The sequence below is a fragment of the Sturnira hondurensis genome, unplaced genomic scaffold (genome assembly GCF_014824575.4).
Source record: "Sturnira hondurensis isolate 20B ecotype Veracruz unplaced genomic scaffold, ASM1482457v3 Scaffold0017436, whole genome shotgun sequence".
Classification (NCBI taxonomy): Eukaryota; Metazoa; Chordata; class Mammalia; order Chiroptera; family Phyllostomidae; genus Sturnira; species Sturnira hondurensis.
The window spans coordinates 7,492,344-7,508,320 of NW_028090067.1; the positions used below are offsets into that span (position 1 = coordinate 7,492,344).

The 15,977-nt window shown below is 34.9% G+C and overlaps 1 protein-coding gene across 5 annotated transcripts in view; it reads left to right on the forward strand.

Annotated features, from left to right (window-relative positions):
• Positions 1 to 15,977, forward strand: part of SCYL2 (SCY1 like pseudokinase 2) — a 56,874-nt gene that overhangs the window by 5,342 nt on the left and 35,555 nt on the right. For all 5 annotated transcript variants that reach the window (XM_037067842.1, XM_037067846.1, XM_037067843.1 and 2 more), the window contains exons 2-4: positions 7,824 to 8,030; positions 13,898 to 14,055; positions 15,752 to 15,896. In XM_037067842.1, coding sequence (XP_036923737.1) covers positions 7,854 to 8,030; positions 13,898 to 14,055; positions 15,752 to 15,896 — 480 coding nt within the window. In that variant the 5' untranslated portion in view covers positions 7,824 to 7,853. The remainder of the gene's footprint in view (positions 1 to 7,823; positions 8,031 to 13,897; positions 14,056 to 15,751; positions 15,897 to 15,977) is intronic.

The following is a 15,977-nucleotide window of genomic DNA, read 5'->3' on the forward strand; positions in this document are numbered from 1 at the left end:
AGCAACCTCTCCCTCTTTTAAAATTTGGATATATAATATGTAAAAGTGCATAATGAAGTTTAATATATAATTATAAAGTAAACATCCACGTAACTAGCACTTCTGATATACTCCCTGAACTCACCGTCTCTTCCCTTTATTCTTTGTCCCTGCTTCCAGGTCTGTCTTTATTTTTTGCACACACACACCATATTCCCTGAACTACATATTGATGTACTCTTTAGTCTAGCCATATTCCATACTTTCACCCTTAGTATATCATTCACTGTGCTTAATGGACTGATCCCATTACTTCATGCCTGAGATCCTGTGGCTTATTACAGATTGGTTTCTTACTACATTATACCCTTGGTGGTTTGGCTTTTCTAAGTCTCCTTTCCCATACTTCCTTCTTATACTCCAGCTTTTATCTGAACTGCTTTGTTGTTACTCCTATACTCCTACCATTCACTGTCGAGTTCACTCCTACTCACCTTTAAAGACATCTCTAGTTTGAGGAAACTTTCTTCCATCTGTTTTTCTTTTTGCTCCTGTAACACTGTGCATATATATTCTTCAGCATTTTATTGCTGTAGGCTAATGCTGTGGTTGGTTTACTTCTCTCTCTCTTGCGTCTTTGATGATAAGAGCTTTTATGACTTACTTTTCTTTTGCTGCTTTTTTCCTAGTTTTTATGTGGTATCAGGTACATAGTGGGTATTAAATAAATATTAAATAATTCACCAGGTGAATTTCCATGTTTATTTCTGTTGACTGTTTAGATAGTGGATGGGCATCTGCAATTTGAATATTAACTCAGAATATCTTTTGTTTTCATACAAAACCACAGTATTTGTAGTTTTCAGATCATATCATAGTCTTCTTTCCCTTCCTTTCTTGGCACATCGTTTCTGGAATGCTCCTTCCCATTTTTTCTACCTGAAGAACACTTCGTTTTTGAGTCCATTTTTGTGTTCCCATAATATGGTACATTTATACCAACATTTGATTGCTATAAATGTTTGCAGGCCTGAGTCTGCTATTGGTCTGAATCTCTAAAGAGCAGATATGTTTCTGTTTACATCTCTATTCCCAGCATCTAACAAGTGCGTGACATGCAATATATGACTACTCAGACAGTTAGAGGAATGCATGTCCAGGTTTTAAATAGGGTTCTGTGCCCCCTCACCTTCCTATTCAAAATCAGCAGCAAATGTTCATAGAGAACAATTTGGCATAGCAATCAGTGTTTTATAATGCTAATAGCAACATTTTCTAACTGCTTACAGAGATGCAGCATTAAATTAAAAAGAGAAAGTGAGTCTCTATTTACAGTTTAAACATTTAAAAGAGGAAATCAGGGTACAAACTTAGTGTTACCTTAGTCCATGGGCTTACAAATATTTTTCTTGTATAGTCTCTAATTTTAAAAACAGTATACTTCTTTGAATGTTTTTAAGTTGATTACATCTGAAATTTTTTGTCAAGAGCTAAGATAGTTACAAAGGATCTGATTCCTATATTGTTGTGTCTTGTGATTATGTGTTATTTTCATGAGCCTTGAAGTTTTTGCTTATTAATTTAAATAAATTTGTCCCTATACACTCCTGTGACATCCATCTTGTTTCTTAATTGCAATTCTGTGATAGATAAGGCTTGGGGTCTTTCTGTTGATATCTGCTCTGGAAGAAATAAAGCTTAACCCCCTTCAGTATTTCTTATCAAACTTCTTTTTGTTTTACTCATAAAAAACTTTATCTCAGGATTTATGCATTCTCAAATTGCCTTTCTCCTACCCCCCTAAAGTTTTTTTTGTTTTTTTTTTAAGATTTTATTTATTTATCTTTAGAGGGGAAGGGAGGGAGAGAAGGAGAGAAATATCAATGTATGGTTGCCTCTCGTGTGTCCCCTGCTGGGAACTGGTCTGCAACCCAGGCATGTGCCCTGACTGGGAATAGAACCGTGATCGTGTGGTTCACTGGCCCGCGCTCAATCCACTGAGCTACACCAGCAAGGGCCCCCCTAAAGTTTTTTATACCTGAGTGAATACCCTATGATAAGACTAGGATGGCTGAGAAAAATACTTTTATTTGGTAAAATAGGAGAAAGAAAGGGTTGGTTAAGGAAAATTTGCAGTACACAGACTGTTCTCAGGGGGAATCAGTTTTAGGAAAGAATATGCATGGAAGTTAAAAATTTGAAGAGTGATAGGATTTTAACCTTCTCTTTGTACCATGGCCTGTTTGGGCAATCCAGTGAAGCCTGTGGGCCTCTTTTCAGGGCAATATTTTAGGATCAGCTTGTTAATTTCTACAGAAGCTTCTGGAATTCTGATTTGATTGCAGTGATTTATAGATTGATGGGAGAAATTGACATCTTAACAGTATTGAGGCTTTCAATCCATGAACATAGTCTTTTCATATAGGAAGCCTGTTTGGAAAAAGTCCAGCCATTGCTAATATAATGAGAATGGTTTGCGCAATATTGATGTAACCTGGCAGCCAAGGAGAGTGGACTAGAATTTGCATGTGTGAACAGTGACAACTTGACTGTACTAGTCAGTGGGGGCAGTAGATGCCATTGAGTGAGCATGTATACTGTGTGGCCGTCACATTTGAAATGACTGGGTAGAGCAACAAATCCGCATCAGATTTTGTGTTAAGCTTGAATGTTCCTCCGCAGAAGCTATTCAGATGATTCAGATGGCTTTGGGGGACGATAGGAGGAATGCAGCACAAATAGAAGTGTGGCGCAGGTGCTTCAGAGACGGTGGAGAATCTGTCTAAAGTGATCCACATTCTGGAAGGCGTGCAACAAGCAGAGCACCTGAGAATGTGTAAACACATGTGTGGGCTGCACTCAACAAAGATCAGTGACTGACAGTGTGAGAACTAGAAGCTGATGTGGAGATTCCAAAAACTACTGTGTCTGAGATTTTGACGTAGGATCTTGGCATGAAACTAAAATCACCTTGAAAGGAAAGAGATTTCAGATTGTCAGTGAGATTCAGGGAAATGCAAGGCAGCTGATGGTGATTCCAACAAAGGATTTTGCAGAGGTTTTGAACGTGGAAGAGATGCTGGGAGAACTGTGTGAGGTCCCAGGGTGCCTACTTTGAAGGGGACTGAGGCTTCATTGTCCTGTGTACAGTGTTTCTTGTATCATGTATCTTCTTCAAATAAATACCTGTATTTTTCATATTAGATGGCTGGATACTTTCTGGGCAGACCTTGTTGTATTAGTCTTCAATTTTTCTCAGCAATTTCTTTTTGTTGTTATTGTATAAATCTTGTATATCTTATTAAATTTACCCATAGGTCATTTTGTATCCTTGAAATCGTATTTTTGAAATTTCATTGTTCAGCTGTCTGTTTTATGTAGAAAATAAGCCTTTTCAAATGTATTGTTCTTGTAGTCTGCTGTCATGATAAACTCATATATTAGTTCTAGTAGCTTTTTGATAGATTTCTTTCTTCTGACCTACATTACATGATCATGACATTTAGGAATAAGCAAGAATGACTGAATGACTTTTGAATGACTGAATGACTGAATGACTGAAAAATCTGAATGACTTTTATTTCATTCTCTTTATTGCTTTGGCCACAGCCTCCATTAGTGTAATGAATAGAAGTGGTAAAAGTAGGTATCCTTACTTTGTCCCCACACTCAGAGAGAAAGCCATCAAATCTTTCATCTTTAAAATAACACTAGCTCTAGGTATTCAAAGTATATGACAGCATGTTGAGGAACTTTCTGTTCTTAGTTTTTGTTAAGGATTTTTACATGTTGATGAGGGATAGTAATATTCGGTTTTCTTCTGTCGTTATTTATTATTATTATTTGGTGGTATTAGGACAGCATAGACTACATAACATAAAATTTTCTTAAAGAGCTTGCATCAACTTGGTTATTTCTTTCCTATATGTTTGATAGAATTCAACAGGGAAGCAAGCCCCTGAGCCTGGAGTTTTCTTTGTGGTAAGGATTGTAGTTATGAATTGAATTTCTTTTTATATAGGACTATTATGACTTTCTGATTTTTCTTGACTCAATTTTGGTAGTTGTGGATTTCGAGGGATTTTTTATTTCATCCAGGTTGTTGAATTAATTGGCATAACATCTTTCACTATGTAATACTTTATTTAGCATCTACAAGACATAATAGAATTAGAGTCTGTAGGATTTCCTCTGTTACTGATATAGGTCATTTTTTTCTTAATGTATCTAGAGGTTTGCCTTTTAAAAACAAATTGGGCATCATTGATTTTTTTCTTTTTCAATTCTCTATTACATAGACTATTAAATTACATTGAATTTAGTCTGTTTCATTGATTTCTACTCTTTATTTCCTTTTTTCCTACATATTTTGAGCTTAATTGTCTCTCTTTTTTACCATCTTCCTAAGGGAGAAGCTTAAACCATTGATTTTGGATATTTTTCTCTAATGTAAACACGCATATTTCTCACTGAACACTGTTACCTACATCCCACAGTTTGTTCATTTTCATTCACTTCAAAATACTTAAAAATATTATCTGATTTCTTATTTAGCCCTTGGGTTATTTAGAAGTGTTGCTGAATTTTCAAGTATTTGCATGTTTTAGATAATTATCTGTTACTGATTTCTAGTTTAATTTCACTGTGATCAAAGAATATGTAATATTTCAGTGGTTTTAAATGTTGAGAGATGTTTTATGGCCCAGCACTTAATTTTCTTATATATCCATGCATATGTGAAACAAAAATGTATTCTGTTGTTGTAGAGTATTTTAGGTCAGATTATTTGATAATGTTGGTCAGGTCTTCTGTATTCTTGCTGATTTTCTGTCTACTTGGCCTAACCCTCCATCTGTTACTGAGAGAAGACCTTTGAAGTCTTCAACTATAATTGTGGATTTGTCTTTTAATTCTTTCAGTTCTGTCACTTTTTGCTGCATTTATTTTGAAACTCTGTTATTGAGTGTATATACAGTTAGGTTTGTTGTGCCCTCTTGATGAATTAACAACTTTATCAGTGTCTCTCTTTGTTTCGAAGCCTATTCTGTTAATAATGTAACCACAATAGCTTGTGGCTACATTCTTTTAGTTTTAAATCACCTTGTAAAGTGGTTTTAAAGTGGGTTTCTTATAAATAGCATATAATCCAGTCTTGCTTTTTAAATCTGGTTTGACAGTCTGTGCCTTTTAATTGGAATTTTAATGATTTACACTTAATGTAATTATTTTTATGGTTGGATTTAAATCTATTATTTTGGTATGTTTTCTCTTTGTCACTTGTTCTTTGTTTCTTCCTCTTTTCCTATTCTTTTTCCCTATTAATTCAGTTTACTTTAGGATTCCATTTTATTTCCACTGTTGGCTTTTAGGCTATATCTTAATTTTTTTAGTTATTACTCTAGAGTTTATAATATGTCTTGCCACAGTCTACCTTCAGATGATGTTGTAGTACCTCACATACAATGTAAGAATCTTTCAAAAATAGATTTCCATTTTCCCTCTCCTGCCCTTGGCTTATTTTTTTCATACTTGTTACTTAAGCACAATATATTTTTGTTGTTTTTGCTTTCAGTGATCTGCTATTTTAAAGATGAGTTTTTAAAATATACCCATTTTAATTTTTATTTCCAGTGTCCTCCATTCCTATGGTAGATTCAGATTTCCATCTGCTTATCTTTTTCCTTCTGTTTAAAGAACTTTCCTTAATACATCTTACTGTGAATAATTTCCTTATCATCTTACGGCAACAAATTCTTTCAGATAATTGTTTTTCTGAAAAAGTTTTTATTTCACATTTATTTTTTAAAGTGTTTTTCCTATGACTTGTAGAATTTTAGGTTGACAAATTTCTTTTAGTACTCATTCAGTTGTTTTCTGGCTTGGGTAGTTTCTCATGTGAAGTCTGTGGAATATTTTTATGTTTGTTTCTCTGTATATATAATTTTCCTGTTTTCTCTGGTTGCTTTAAGATTTTTCCCATAACCACTGATTTTCAGCTATTTGATATGACATGTCTGGGCATGGTGTTAAGTTTATCCCGCTTATGGTTCATTAAATTTCTTGCTGTTTGCATTGAATTTGGAAAAGTTTTGTCCATTTTTTCAAATATTTTTTCTTCCTTCTTCCCCTCAATTATATATGTTAGACTATGACACTGTCACTGAGACTTTATTTTTTTCAGCCTTTTACTCCACCTTCAGTTTTTACTAATCTTTTTTCCCTACACTGTAATCTGTTAATGATATCCTCTAAATTATTTGAGGTATTTTATTTTTCATTTCTAGAATTTTCATTTGTGTTTTTAAAAAATATTACATTTTCTTTCATTATGTTCATGCCTTCCTTTAAATATTTGGACATATGATAGCTTTTTAATGTCTTTGTTGATTCTATAATCAGTTATTTTGGAGTTTGTTATTATTGACTGAATTTGGCCTTGATTAGGATCATATTTTCTAGTTTCTTGGCATATCTAATAATTATTGAGTGCATGCTGAACATTGTGAATGTCCTATTGTTTTAGTATCTATTTTTTTTTCCTTTAATGAGTGTGGATTTTTTTCTGGTAGGCTAAGTAATTTGTGATTAGTCTAACCATTTGAGAATTGCTTTTAATGTGTTGGGGCAGGTTTAGAGAAGCTTTTATTCTTAAGAATAGACTGTCTTAGTAAGGCATGGTCCTTTTGGAATTTCTACTGAGTGCCTGTAATGATCAACAAGGACTCTTCACTCAAGCTGGTGAGAAATTAAATGATTTGCAGCCCTTTGTGAACTCTGGAACTATTCACCTCACAGCTCTCTAGTTAGTCCTTGTCTGACTTGGTGGAGTTCATACTATGCAAGTGCACGTTAGTAATAACAAAGCCTCAGGGGACTCCTAATGCAAATTTCTGGAGGTCTGTTTCAGTATAGTAGCCCCTCCCCTCTCTCTCCCCCTCTCCCTCCGCTCCCCCTCCCCCTCTCCTTCTCCCTCCCCTCCCTTCCCCTTCTCATATTTTCCCCATTCTCTTTGAAATTCTATTCCAGAACTCCCATCTACCTCAGCATCCTTGATTTTCAGCTTGCCTCTTCGACTTTTTAACTGAGCTACACTCCTTCTTGGAATTCTGCTCTTTGCTATTTTTTTTTGTATTGTGTCTGTAGGAAAACTGGGGCAGTCCTAGGGTTCACCTTGTGATTTTGCTTTCTCACTGGGACCATGTACCTGTGCTGCTTGCTCAGTGTTTGAAAATGTTCATTTCATATATTTCTAGTTTCTAGTTATTTAAGGTGGGGTAAAGTCAGTCTTTATCATGGCCAGAAGTGTGTAAAATTTTAAATGTTTTTTCATGATCTGTTACTCGTGCATGTTTTATTGTCCTTTTGTCACCAGTACTTTTAGAATATATTCTCAATTGATTTCACAATTCAACAGCAATTATTTTAATGAACTAAGCTTTTATAAAATATGAATTTATTACTTAGTATAGCATTAGTTATTTTTGAGTTTTACATGGTTTTTAGTGTAAAGGAAGATTCAGAGCCTTTACACCACTCTCTGTTTTAAAGGGTCCAAGTTATATAGTTGAGCAACATTCGTATCAGTGTCAGGTGTGAATATGTCTTTTTCTTCCTGGTCTGTAACAGTTGAAGTTGAAGGGAACAGTTTGGTTCCTAGACTTAAACTTGCATGCAAGTTATACTGGGTTCTCAGAAGACCAGACCAACATGTAGCTTTGTTCTCTGTAGGATTGTTTTGCGCATCGTATGGATGTATTAAGCTTTTCAGACTAATGAATGAATGTTAAGTGCTTAAACTAGTCAAAACAAATGATCTAAGCTCCTCTATTGCCCTGTGTTTCTAGGTAACTATAATTATCCAATATATTGCAGCCATGGAGTCCATGCTTAATAAGTTGAAGAGTACTGTTACAAAAGTAACAGCTGATGTCACTAGTGCGGTAATGGGAAATCCTGTCACTAGAGAATTTGATGTTGGTCGACACATTGCCAGTGGTGGCAATGGGCTAGCTTGGAAGATTTTTAATGGCACAAAAAAATCAACAAAGCAGGTAAGTTTTAATTGAGTCCATTTGGAAAAATCACACATGCTCATAAGTATCATAATGTGCATGTCTGCATTTTTATGTTCTTTGTTTCTGTTATATTTTAATAGTTAGCAAGGTGTATGTTTTAGAATTAAAATTGTCATGCTCCCCTTTATATTTGTCAATAAGTTATTGGTTGGTAAAATACCCAGTTTTTTTCCAGCTTTAAATGCATTCTTATGTAGTTCATTCTTATTCCTTCTTTTATTCTATAGCCTTGTAGGAGACAAGCTTATTTAATATTCTTTTGTGTTTAACCTGATAGTTTTTACCATCAGGAGATAGTTTGTAGAGTATAATCAGTAATATGTCTTGATTTATACTGATTTCAAAGTTATTTTAAAACTAATTGTTCTTTTAGTGAGGAGTAGTTTGAGTGGGTTGTATTATTGTTTTTTTAAATTTTTTAAAGATTTTATTTATTTATCTTTAGAGGGGAAGGGAAAGAGAGAGGGAGAGAAACATCAATGTATGGTTGCCTCTCGTGGGTCCCCTGCTAGGAACTGGCCTGCAACCCAGGCATGTCCCCTGACTAGGAATCGAACCACGATCCCTTGGTTTGCAGGCCCGTGCTCAATCCACCGAGCTACACCAGACAGGGTGTATTACTGTTTTTTAAATTTGACTTAAGAGGGCCAACAAATTGTTCTTAGAAATGTGGAGGCTCATTAGTGTTTAATTTTACTGATAGCGTTCTGTTGGAATTGTTAGAGAATTGAGAACTCTTCACACGTATGGCCTCTGTACAAAATATGTTCTTTAAAAATAAAAATCATTTCCAAAAGTACTTTTACTTTCCTACAGGTGAAACATTTGGATTGTAAGACTTGCGAACTTGATTACTCATATTTTCCAGTGACTGTCACAGTCATATAATGTGGATATGCATTATTTGTCACTTTTCCAAAATCAGCTCATTTCCCAGACATTAGTCTATTATGAAGACTAAATTGGCTTTGATTATATTACACTTTAATAAAGTAGAAATCATGGTAGTATGTTAGGCTGTGGTGTGTGGTTTATACCTGACCTATAAGTCTTGTTTTTAAAGTTTACTTGTATCTTCAGTGCTGATTTGATTTGTCATTTTTGAATATTGTTTTCTTTCAATTCACCAAAAGGTCATCCACAAATTAAGTGGCTTCTTGGGTACTGACTCCGTAAAAACCTCATGGAGTTTGTAAATGACAAGCCTTCAACACCAGTGCAAATTGCTTTTACAATCAGTTATATAAGGGAAAGGTGAAAAAACAATACAATTTACATTATTTATTAAGGATGTGGTAACATAACAGTGTCTTTGTGCTTAACTGAAAGTGTTGTGAGTATCTGTGTTCACATTAGTAGTTCATGTACTGACATACGCTCATAATGTTGGAGCTTCTGTTGCTGCTCATAGAACATGATGAGAATGAGGCACAAATAATAGATAATTGCCTAGATATTGTAAAATAATACAGTAGTACTCAACTGCTGACTGTCAGAACTGGGTTCTTTTAGGAAACTTTACTGCATCCCCCCGACAGTCCCAAATTCATTGCTTTGAGGAAAAAGATAGTTTTGGAACCATATCTCTATAGATATGGTTTTGAAATTTTTTCCTCTTTCACACCTTATGGGTGAGAACTGATGATCGTCTCTGGACTACTGGCTAGTTCCTGAAGGAATGGCTAAGTCTTTACCCACCTGGGCACCGAAGTCTCATTTAAATTTCTTCCTTAATTAAACAGTTTTAATTCCTTTTCAGTTGCCTTTTCAGTAAGAGGAAATCTTAGAAAATAGATAACTTAGAGTTTTGCTATTGAACATAGTAGCCACAAGCTATATATAGCTATTTCAATTAATTGAAATTAGATAAAATTAAATTCAGTTCTCCAGGCACACATTTCAAATGCTCCATAGACACATGTGGATAGTATTACCATATAGGACAATGAGGTTTAGAACTTTCTGTGATCTTAGAGAACCTGGGAGAAGAAAAAAGGAAAAAGATGCTTTTCTTGGTTCTTTTTTTTTTCCTGGAAAGGGGCATTGAGTTGAGACTGGGGGGTCTTTCTTACCCTCTCCGCCTTTCCTGATCTAGCATGCAGTGTGCTTGATTGCAGTTGTGTTTTATAGCAGAATATATGATCTTAAATTTGACTTTAACTTTGATGTAAACATTAGGTTAGGGACTTTGGGCTAGGAGATTCTCATACCTAGTTTTAATGGTTAAAAATATATAAGGGTGTATATATCTTGTATCTCTCAGTCCTCTCAAAACCACCTTATTTTAACTCAATCCAAATAAAAATTTAGGTTTTGTTTTATCATTTTGAAAACGATAAATGTTGTCTCAAATATCATGCGGAAAAATGAAGTAAGATGCTGCTTGGTAGTCACCCCTGGCCATTTGAGTAAGGTACATAATGTTGAGTTTACAGGGACTCTCTGTGTTTCAAAAACCATCTCTGGTGGCTCTGAGGGATAGGTTAGTGGAGGCCATGATCGCTGTTAGGGAATCCCAGACACATTGATATACATTAACTTAGATTTTATTCTTTAAACTGTCTTGTTTTTAGCAAGTGTTCAACTTTGTCGTAAGCTATTTTTTTAAAGTAGATTTTAAAAATTATAAATTAGGCTTATACCAAAAGATATATACAACCTCCATTTTGAGAAATACTAGTTTTTTGAATAAACAATTTCATAGCTATTTTGTTTAAAGATAGGCTATTGACAAAAAATACTTCTTAGTGGCTAACTTTCTTTCCTAATGTATTTTAAAGAATATGAAGTGAATACATGAACAATAGAGTGCCAAATATGGCTTACATTTTGTTTTAGTAATTTTCCTATAAAAAAGGACCTCAATTTTTATTTAGAGTTAACAGTTGTTGAATCCTAAGTGGAAGGTATATATATTGGATGATTGCATTCCATTATCTTTCCTGTACATTTGAAAATTTGTGTAATGAAAAGTCGAAAAAGATTTTAATTCAAGGTAATGAAAGGCTTCTAGTAATCACTTATCTTTATTGACTACCAGTAGGCATGGTTTCTTTCTTCATATGTAATACATATAAGGTGGCAGGAGTTATACACAAGTGATATGTATTAGCAGAGTGGTCAATAAAGTGAAGTACTAGAAGGAAAACACAAATTAGAAATTAGATGGTAAGCTACTTTTTATTTTCTACTTTTATCAATTAGATTATAAAATATTTTACTTATTTTTAGAGAGAGGGTAAGGGAGGGAGAAAGAGAGGGAGAGAAACGTCAGTGTGTGGTTGCTTGTCCTGCACTCACTACTGGGAACCTGGCTCACAACCCAGGCATGTGCCCTGACTGGGAATCAATCAAATCAGTGACCCTTTGGTTCACAGGCCAGTGCCCAGTCTCCTGAGCCACCCCAGCCAGGGCCGATAATCTGCTCTGATGAAAGATTATGAGATGCAGGCTAAGAGTTTTTTCTTAGGGTGTGAGTATGAGTCCTAAGGGGCTGCCGTATTTTTCGGACCGTAAGACACGCCTAGGAGGAAAATAGGGGAAAATTTTTTGAAACAAAAAATGTAAAGTATTTAATAACGTAAATAACGATTTCACCAACGTAAATGTAAACAACACTCAACAGCAGCATTAACAACCATTGTTCCTCCCAAATTTGGGGTGAGGGAAGGAAATGTGTCTTATAGTCTGAAAAATACGGTAGTTAATTAGTAACAGCTTTGTTGAAATTGGTTTATTTTACTTATTGATTGGAACAAACATGATATTTTTAATATAGTTGATAACCCATTCTGATGTATGCAAGAATCTTCCATCTTTGACTTAAATTAATGTCTTAGAGAGAATATTGTGTTGTTTCTTCTTCATTTTATGAACTGTGGTGAAACTGCAAGAGCTCAAGAGCCATTTCACATGATCTTTTTTTAAAGACTTGAAACGTTGTGAGAAAAATAAACAGATTTAAATTGGATGCCTTTTTAAAATGTGTTATAGCAGAACACTTACTAAAATAAGATTGTACACATAAATAGTGAAATAGGCACTTGAACTTCATTTGGTTTTAGTTCAAATTAATGTTAAGTAATACTCTTAGCTCCTGATCGTCCTGTGTCTCAAAATGATCAAGAGGCAAGGTAATGTACTTATATATGAGTGCTATTTAAAGCTCTCACTCAAATTACTGTTTTTCAGAAGGCATATGTCATGTTTTACTGGAGTGCTTTATATATATTGATCATGTGCTGTTTCAGGGGGTGGGGTAGAATGGTACTTTTGCAAAGAATTCCGGCCCTGGGGTTAGGCTGATAAGGTTTGAGTCTTGATTCTTCATCTTACCAGTTGTGAAGTCTTCGATAATGCTCTTACCTTCACAATTCCCTCACCTTTGAATTGAGGATAATAAATGGTCTCATAGGGTTGCTTTCTGGAGTGGAATAATTCCTAAAAAGTATAAAGATGCTTGGGGAATGGGACATTGATATTCAGTAACTAAATAGTCCTTTTATGTTATTACCACTTTTTGGACACTCAATTCTTTAATATCTTTGACTCGTGTGTGTGTGTGTGTGTGTGTGTGTGTGTGTATACATATGCATATATATGGAGCCCCCAACTTAAGTTGTATTTGAGAAATTTATTGGGTTGGAATTCTGCAGTGGGTATCTGTTATGTGATTAGGTTGCTAGGCTAAGTTGTGAAAACAATCATAATGTAAAAAAATGAAGAGAAAGCAATAAAAATAAAAAGATAAGGTCTTGGATTTAATTAGATGATTTTGAAAGAGACTTTTACAGAAATTGTGGAAGAGCCATTAAAAACCTTTCATGGGGTGGGAAGGGCAGTGGGGGATGTAGGGGAGGGTAGAGGGAAAATAAATGGTGAGAGATGGAGACTTGACTTGGCGTGGAGAACACACGGTACAGTGTGCAGATGACGTGTTGTACACTTGTATACCCGAAACCTGTATAATTTTGTTAACCAGTGTCACCCCAATAAATTCAATAAAATATGGAAAAACATCTTTCAAAGAATTTTGGAAGGGTAGGTTGATTCTTGCTAATTTTGCTTCCAGCTTATCAAATTTCTTTTCTTTTATGATGGAGTTCTAGTGTTGGTAATACATCAGCTATCAATGGGCTGTATTTTGACTGATTTGTAAACTGGATGGGAACTGTTTTTCCTTGGGTAATTGAGAGAGAATAAAAGCAGATGACCAACAAAGAAAATGGTTGATTTTAGTAGTATAAAATAAGCGGTGAATGATCTCAAAGAGATATGATAGGGGAAGCATTTTCCTGTGCTGGAAACTCTTCCCATTACTACCCATAGCAAGATGGGCATAGGGAGGAAGGAAAGAGGGAAATTACATGTTATCCACATGCAAAATATTTATGAATTGGTTTTTGTATAAACAGTAACTCCCTGACACGTACAGGCTTTTTTTTTTCAAGGAGCCTTTTAAAATTTTGTAGTATACTCCAGGGTTATCATTATGAATGGTATTTTTAATTTTCAAACACTTTTAACTTTTATTTCAATTCTGGTTATATAAGAGATTACTAATAGGGGACAACACATTTCACACAGTTGATGTGTACCTCTGATACCAGAGTTCAGGTGTGGAGATTTTCCTATGTTCTCCCTAGATGAGGGCTCTGGGTCTCTTACCTTTAAGAATATTTAGATTTACTAATCATGGAGAAACCAGCTTTTAGATATCAGAAAGGTATCACAATGGTGCTAAAATTTTTGTGGTATTTTTAGTTTTTGTAGACTATTGTGACACAAATAAAATTTACTTTTATATTTCTTGATTAAAATTATTTACATAATTCTTTTATTAGGAAGTGGCTGTTTTTGTCTTTGATAAAAAGCTGATTGACAAATACCAAAAATTTGAAAAAGATCAAATCATTGATTCGCTAAAACGAGGAGTCCAACAGTTAACTCGACTGCGACACCCTCGACTTCTTACTGTCCAGCATCCTTTAGAAGAATCCAGGTAAGTCTTTATAAAAACTTCTATAAGGGACTTCCTGAACAAATAGTTGAAAATAATTTTATATGTGAAATTTGTCTATATAGTGTATTGTCAGTGAAACAGTTTTATAAACTTAGTGCTGAGTTCTTAAGGATTAGTTACTTCCCTAAAATTTGTTTGCATATTCTGTGTACACATCTATTTTTGAAATATTAACTGAAGCTTTGTTTACATTTGCAATGAGTCTTGTTGCTTATTCTATGCTCAGCACTACAGTAGTCAAAGTGGAAGATGCAAGAGAAGTATAGAGTACAGTCTGTCTGAAAATAGCTGTCCTTGTTAAATTTGCTAGAACTTCTTGTCCCCTTTTCATTGATTCACTCTCTGGGGGCTATTTTAATGTGCGTTCCAGGTACTGTTCTAGACATTTAACCTTCAACTATGTCCACCATGTTAGTCCATAGCCCTCAGTTACTCTATCGTCTGTTTTTCTCAAGAGTGAGCTTGGGAACTGTTGCGGAGAATGACAGGACAATGAAATTTATGTTGTGTCACCTTAACTGGATTCTCAAGCCTGTGGTACTTTTAATACTCTATACACACCCTACCTATAACAACTCATAACCCCTAATTTATTCTTTCTTTTTTCCTACTTAACAGACTGTATTCCCTCTCTTAATTCAGAGGGTTTTTTTTTTTACATTTTTATCTATTTATTTTTAGAGAGAGAGGAAGAGAGGGAGAAAAAGAGAGAGAAACATCGGTTCAAGAGATGTTGATTGGTTGCCTTTCCTGTGCCCCCAATTGGGAGCCCTGGCCCGTAACCCAGGCACGTGCCCTGACTGGGAATGGAACTGGTAACCTTTTGGTTTGCAGGCCAGCACTCAATCCACTGAGCCACACCAGCCAGGGCTAATTCAGAAGCTCTTAATTAAATGGCTTGGCAAATGTGTTTGTAGACCCTACCTAGGATATTAAGGATAGGAGTGGAACAGGCAGGTGGAGGAACAGCTGACAGGTTCCAGACTTCCCATCTCTTGAAGGAATAGGGATCCTGAGACTCAAAGTTGGGTATTCCAAGTCTGAGCTCCTGATCATCACTCTATAAAGTTACTTAATGTTAATATCTAAGATTTGAATGACTAAATATTCTTAAACATCAAAGAGCAGTAATTTTAAAAATTTATATATAAAATAGGTAAAAGCAAAGCTGCTCCAATTGAACTGGTTATAGGGGACCTGGACCTGTTCCCTGTCCCTGTTTCCAGCTCCTCTTACCCAGAGGCATCTGTGGGAAATCCGTGGGTTCCTTTGAGCGTATTCTGAAAATGATAGCCTTAGAAATAAGGATAATATTATAGGAATAATATAACAATATTTTAAATCAGTCTATTCATTGTCCATAAAGAATATCAGTCATTCCAAAAGCACACTTGAAATGTTTTATTTCCTGACTTTTTAAGTTTTAAAAAATGTATGACTACTGTTATACCACTTGGTTTAAAAGACTGTTGAATGATTTATGCAGTATAGTTCGTATACAAAGCTTCCTGACTTTGGTCTTTTGGTTTAAGTTGTTGTCTCAATGCCGAAAATGATTGTAAAATAGTTTGTGTTCTTCTTGATAGTTTAATAGGACCACTAATGTTTTATGTGTATTTCATTTTGATAATGTGGAAAAAATGATAGTGAATAACCTTTTTCTTTTTTAAAACAGGGATTGCTTAGCATTTTGTGCAGAACCAGTTTTTGCCAGTTTAGCCAATGTCCTAGGTAACTGGGAAAACCTGCCTTCTCCTGTGTCTCCAGACATTAAGGACTATAAACTTTATGATGTAGAAACCAAATATGGTTTGCTTCAGGTAGGTATTTTTATTCAGCATGTGGAATTTTTTTCTTCAAAATTTTTTTGGGGTATTTCAGACCTATTAGCCATATAAACT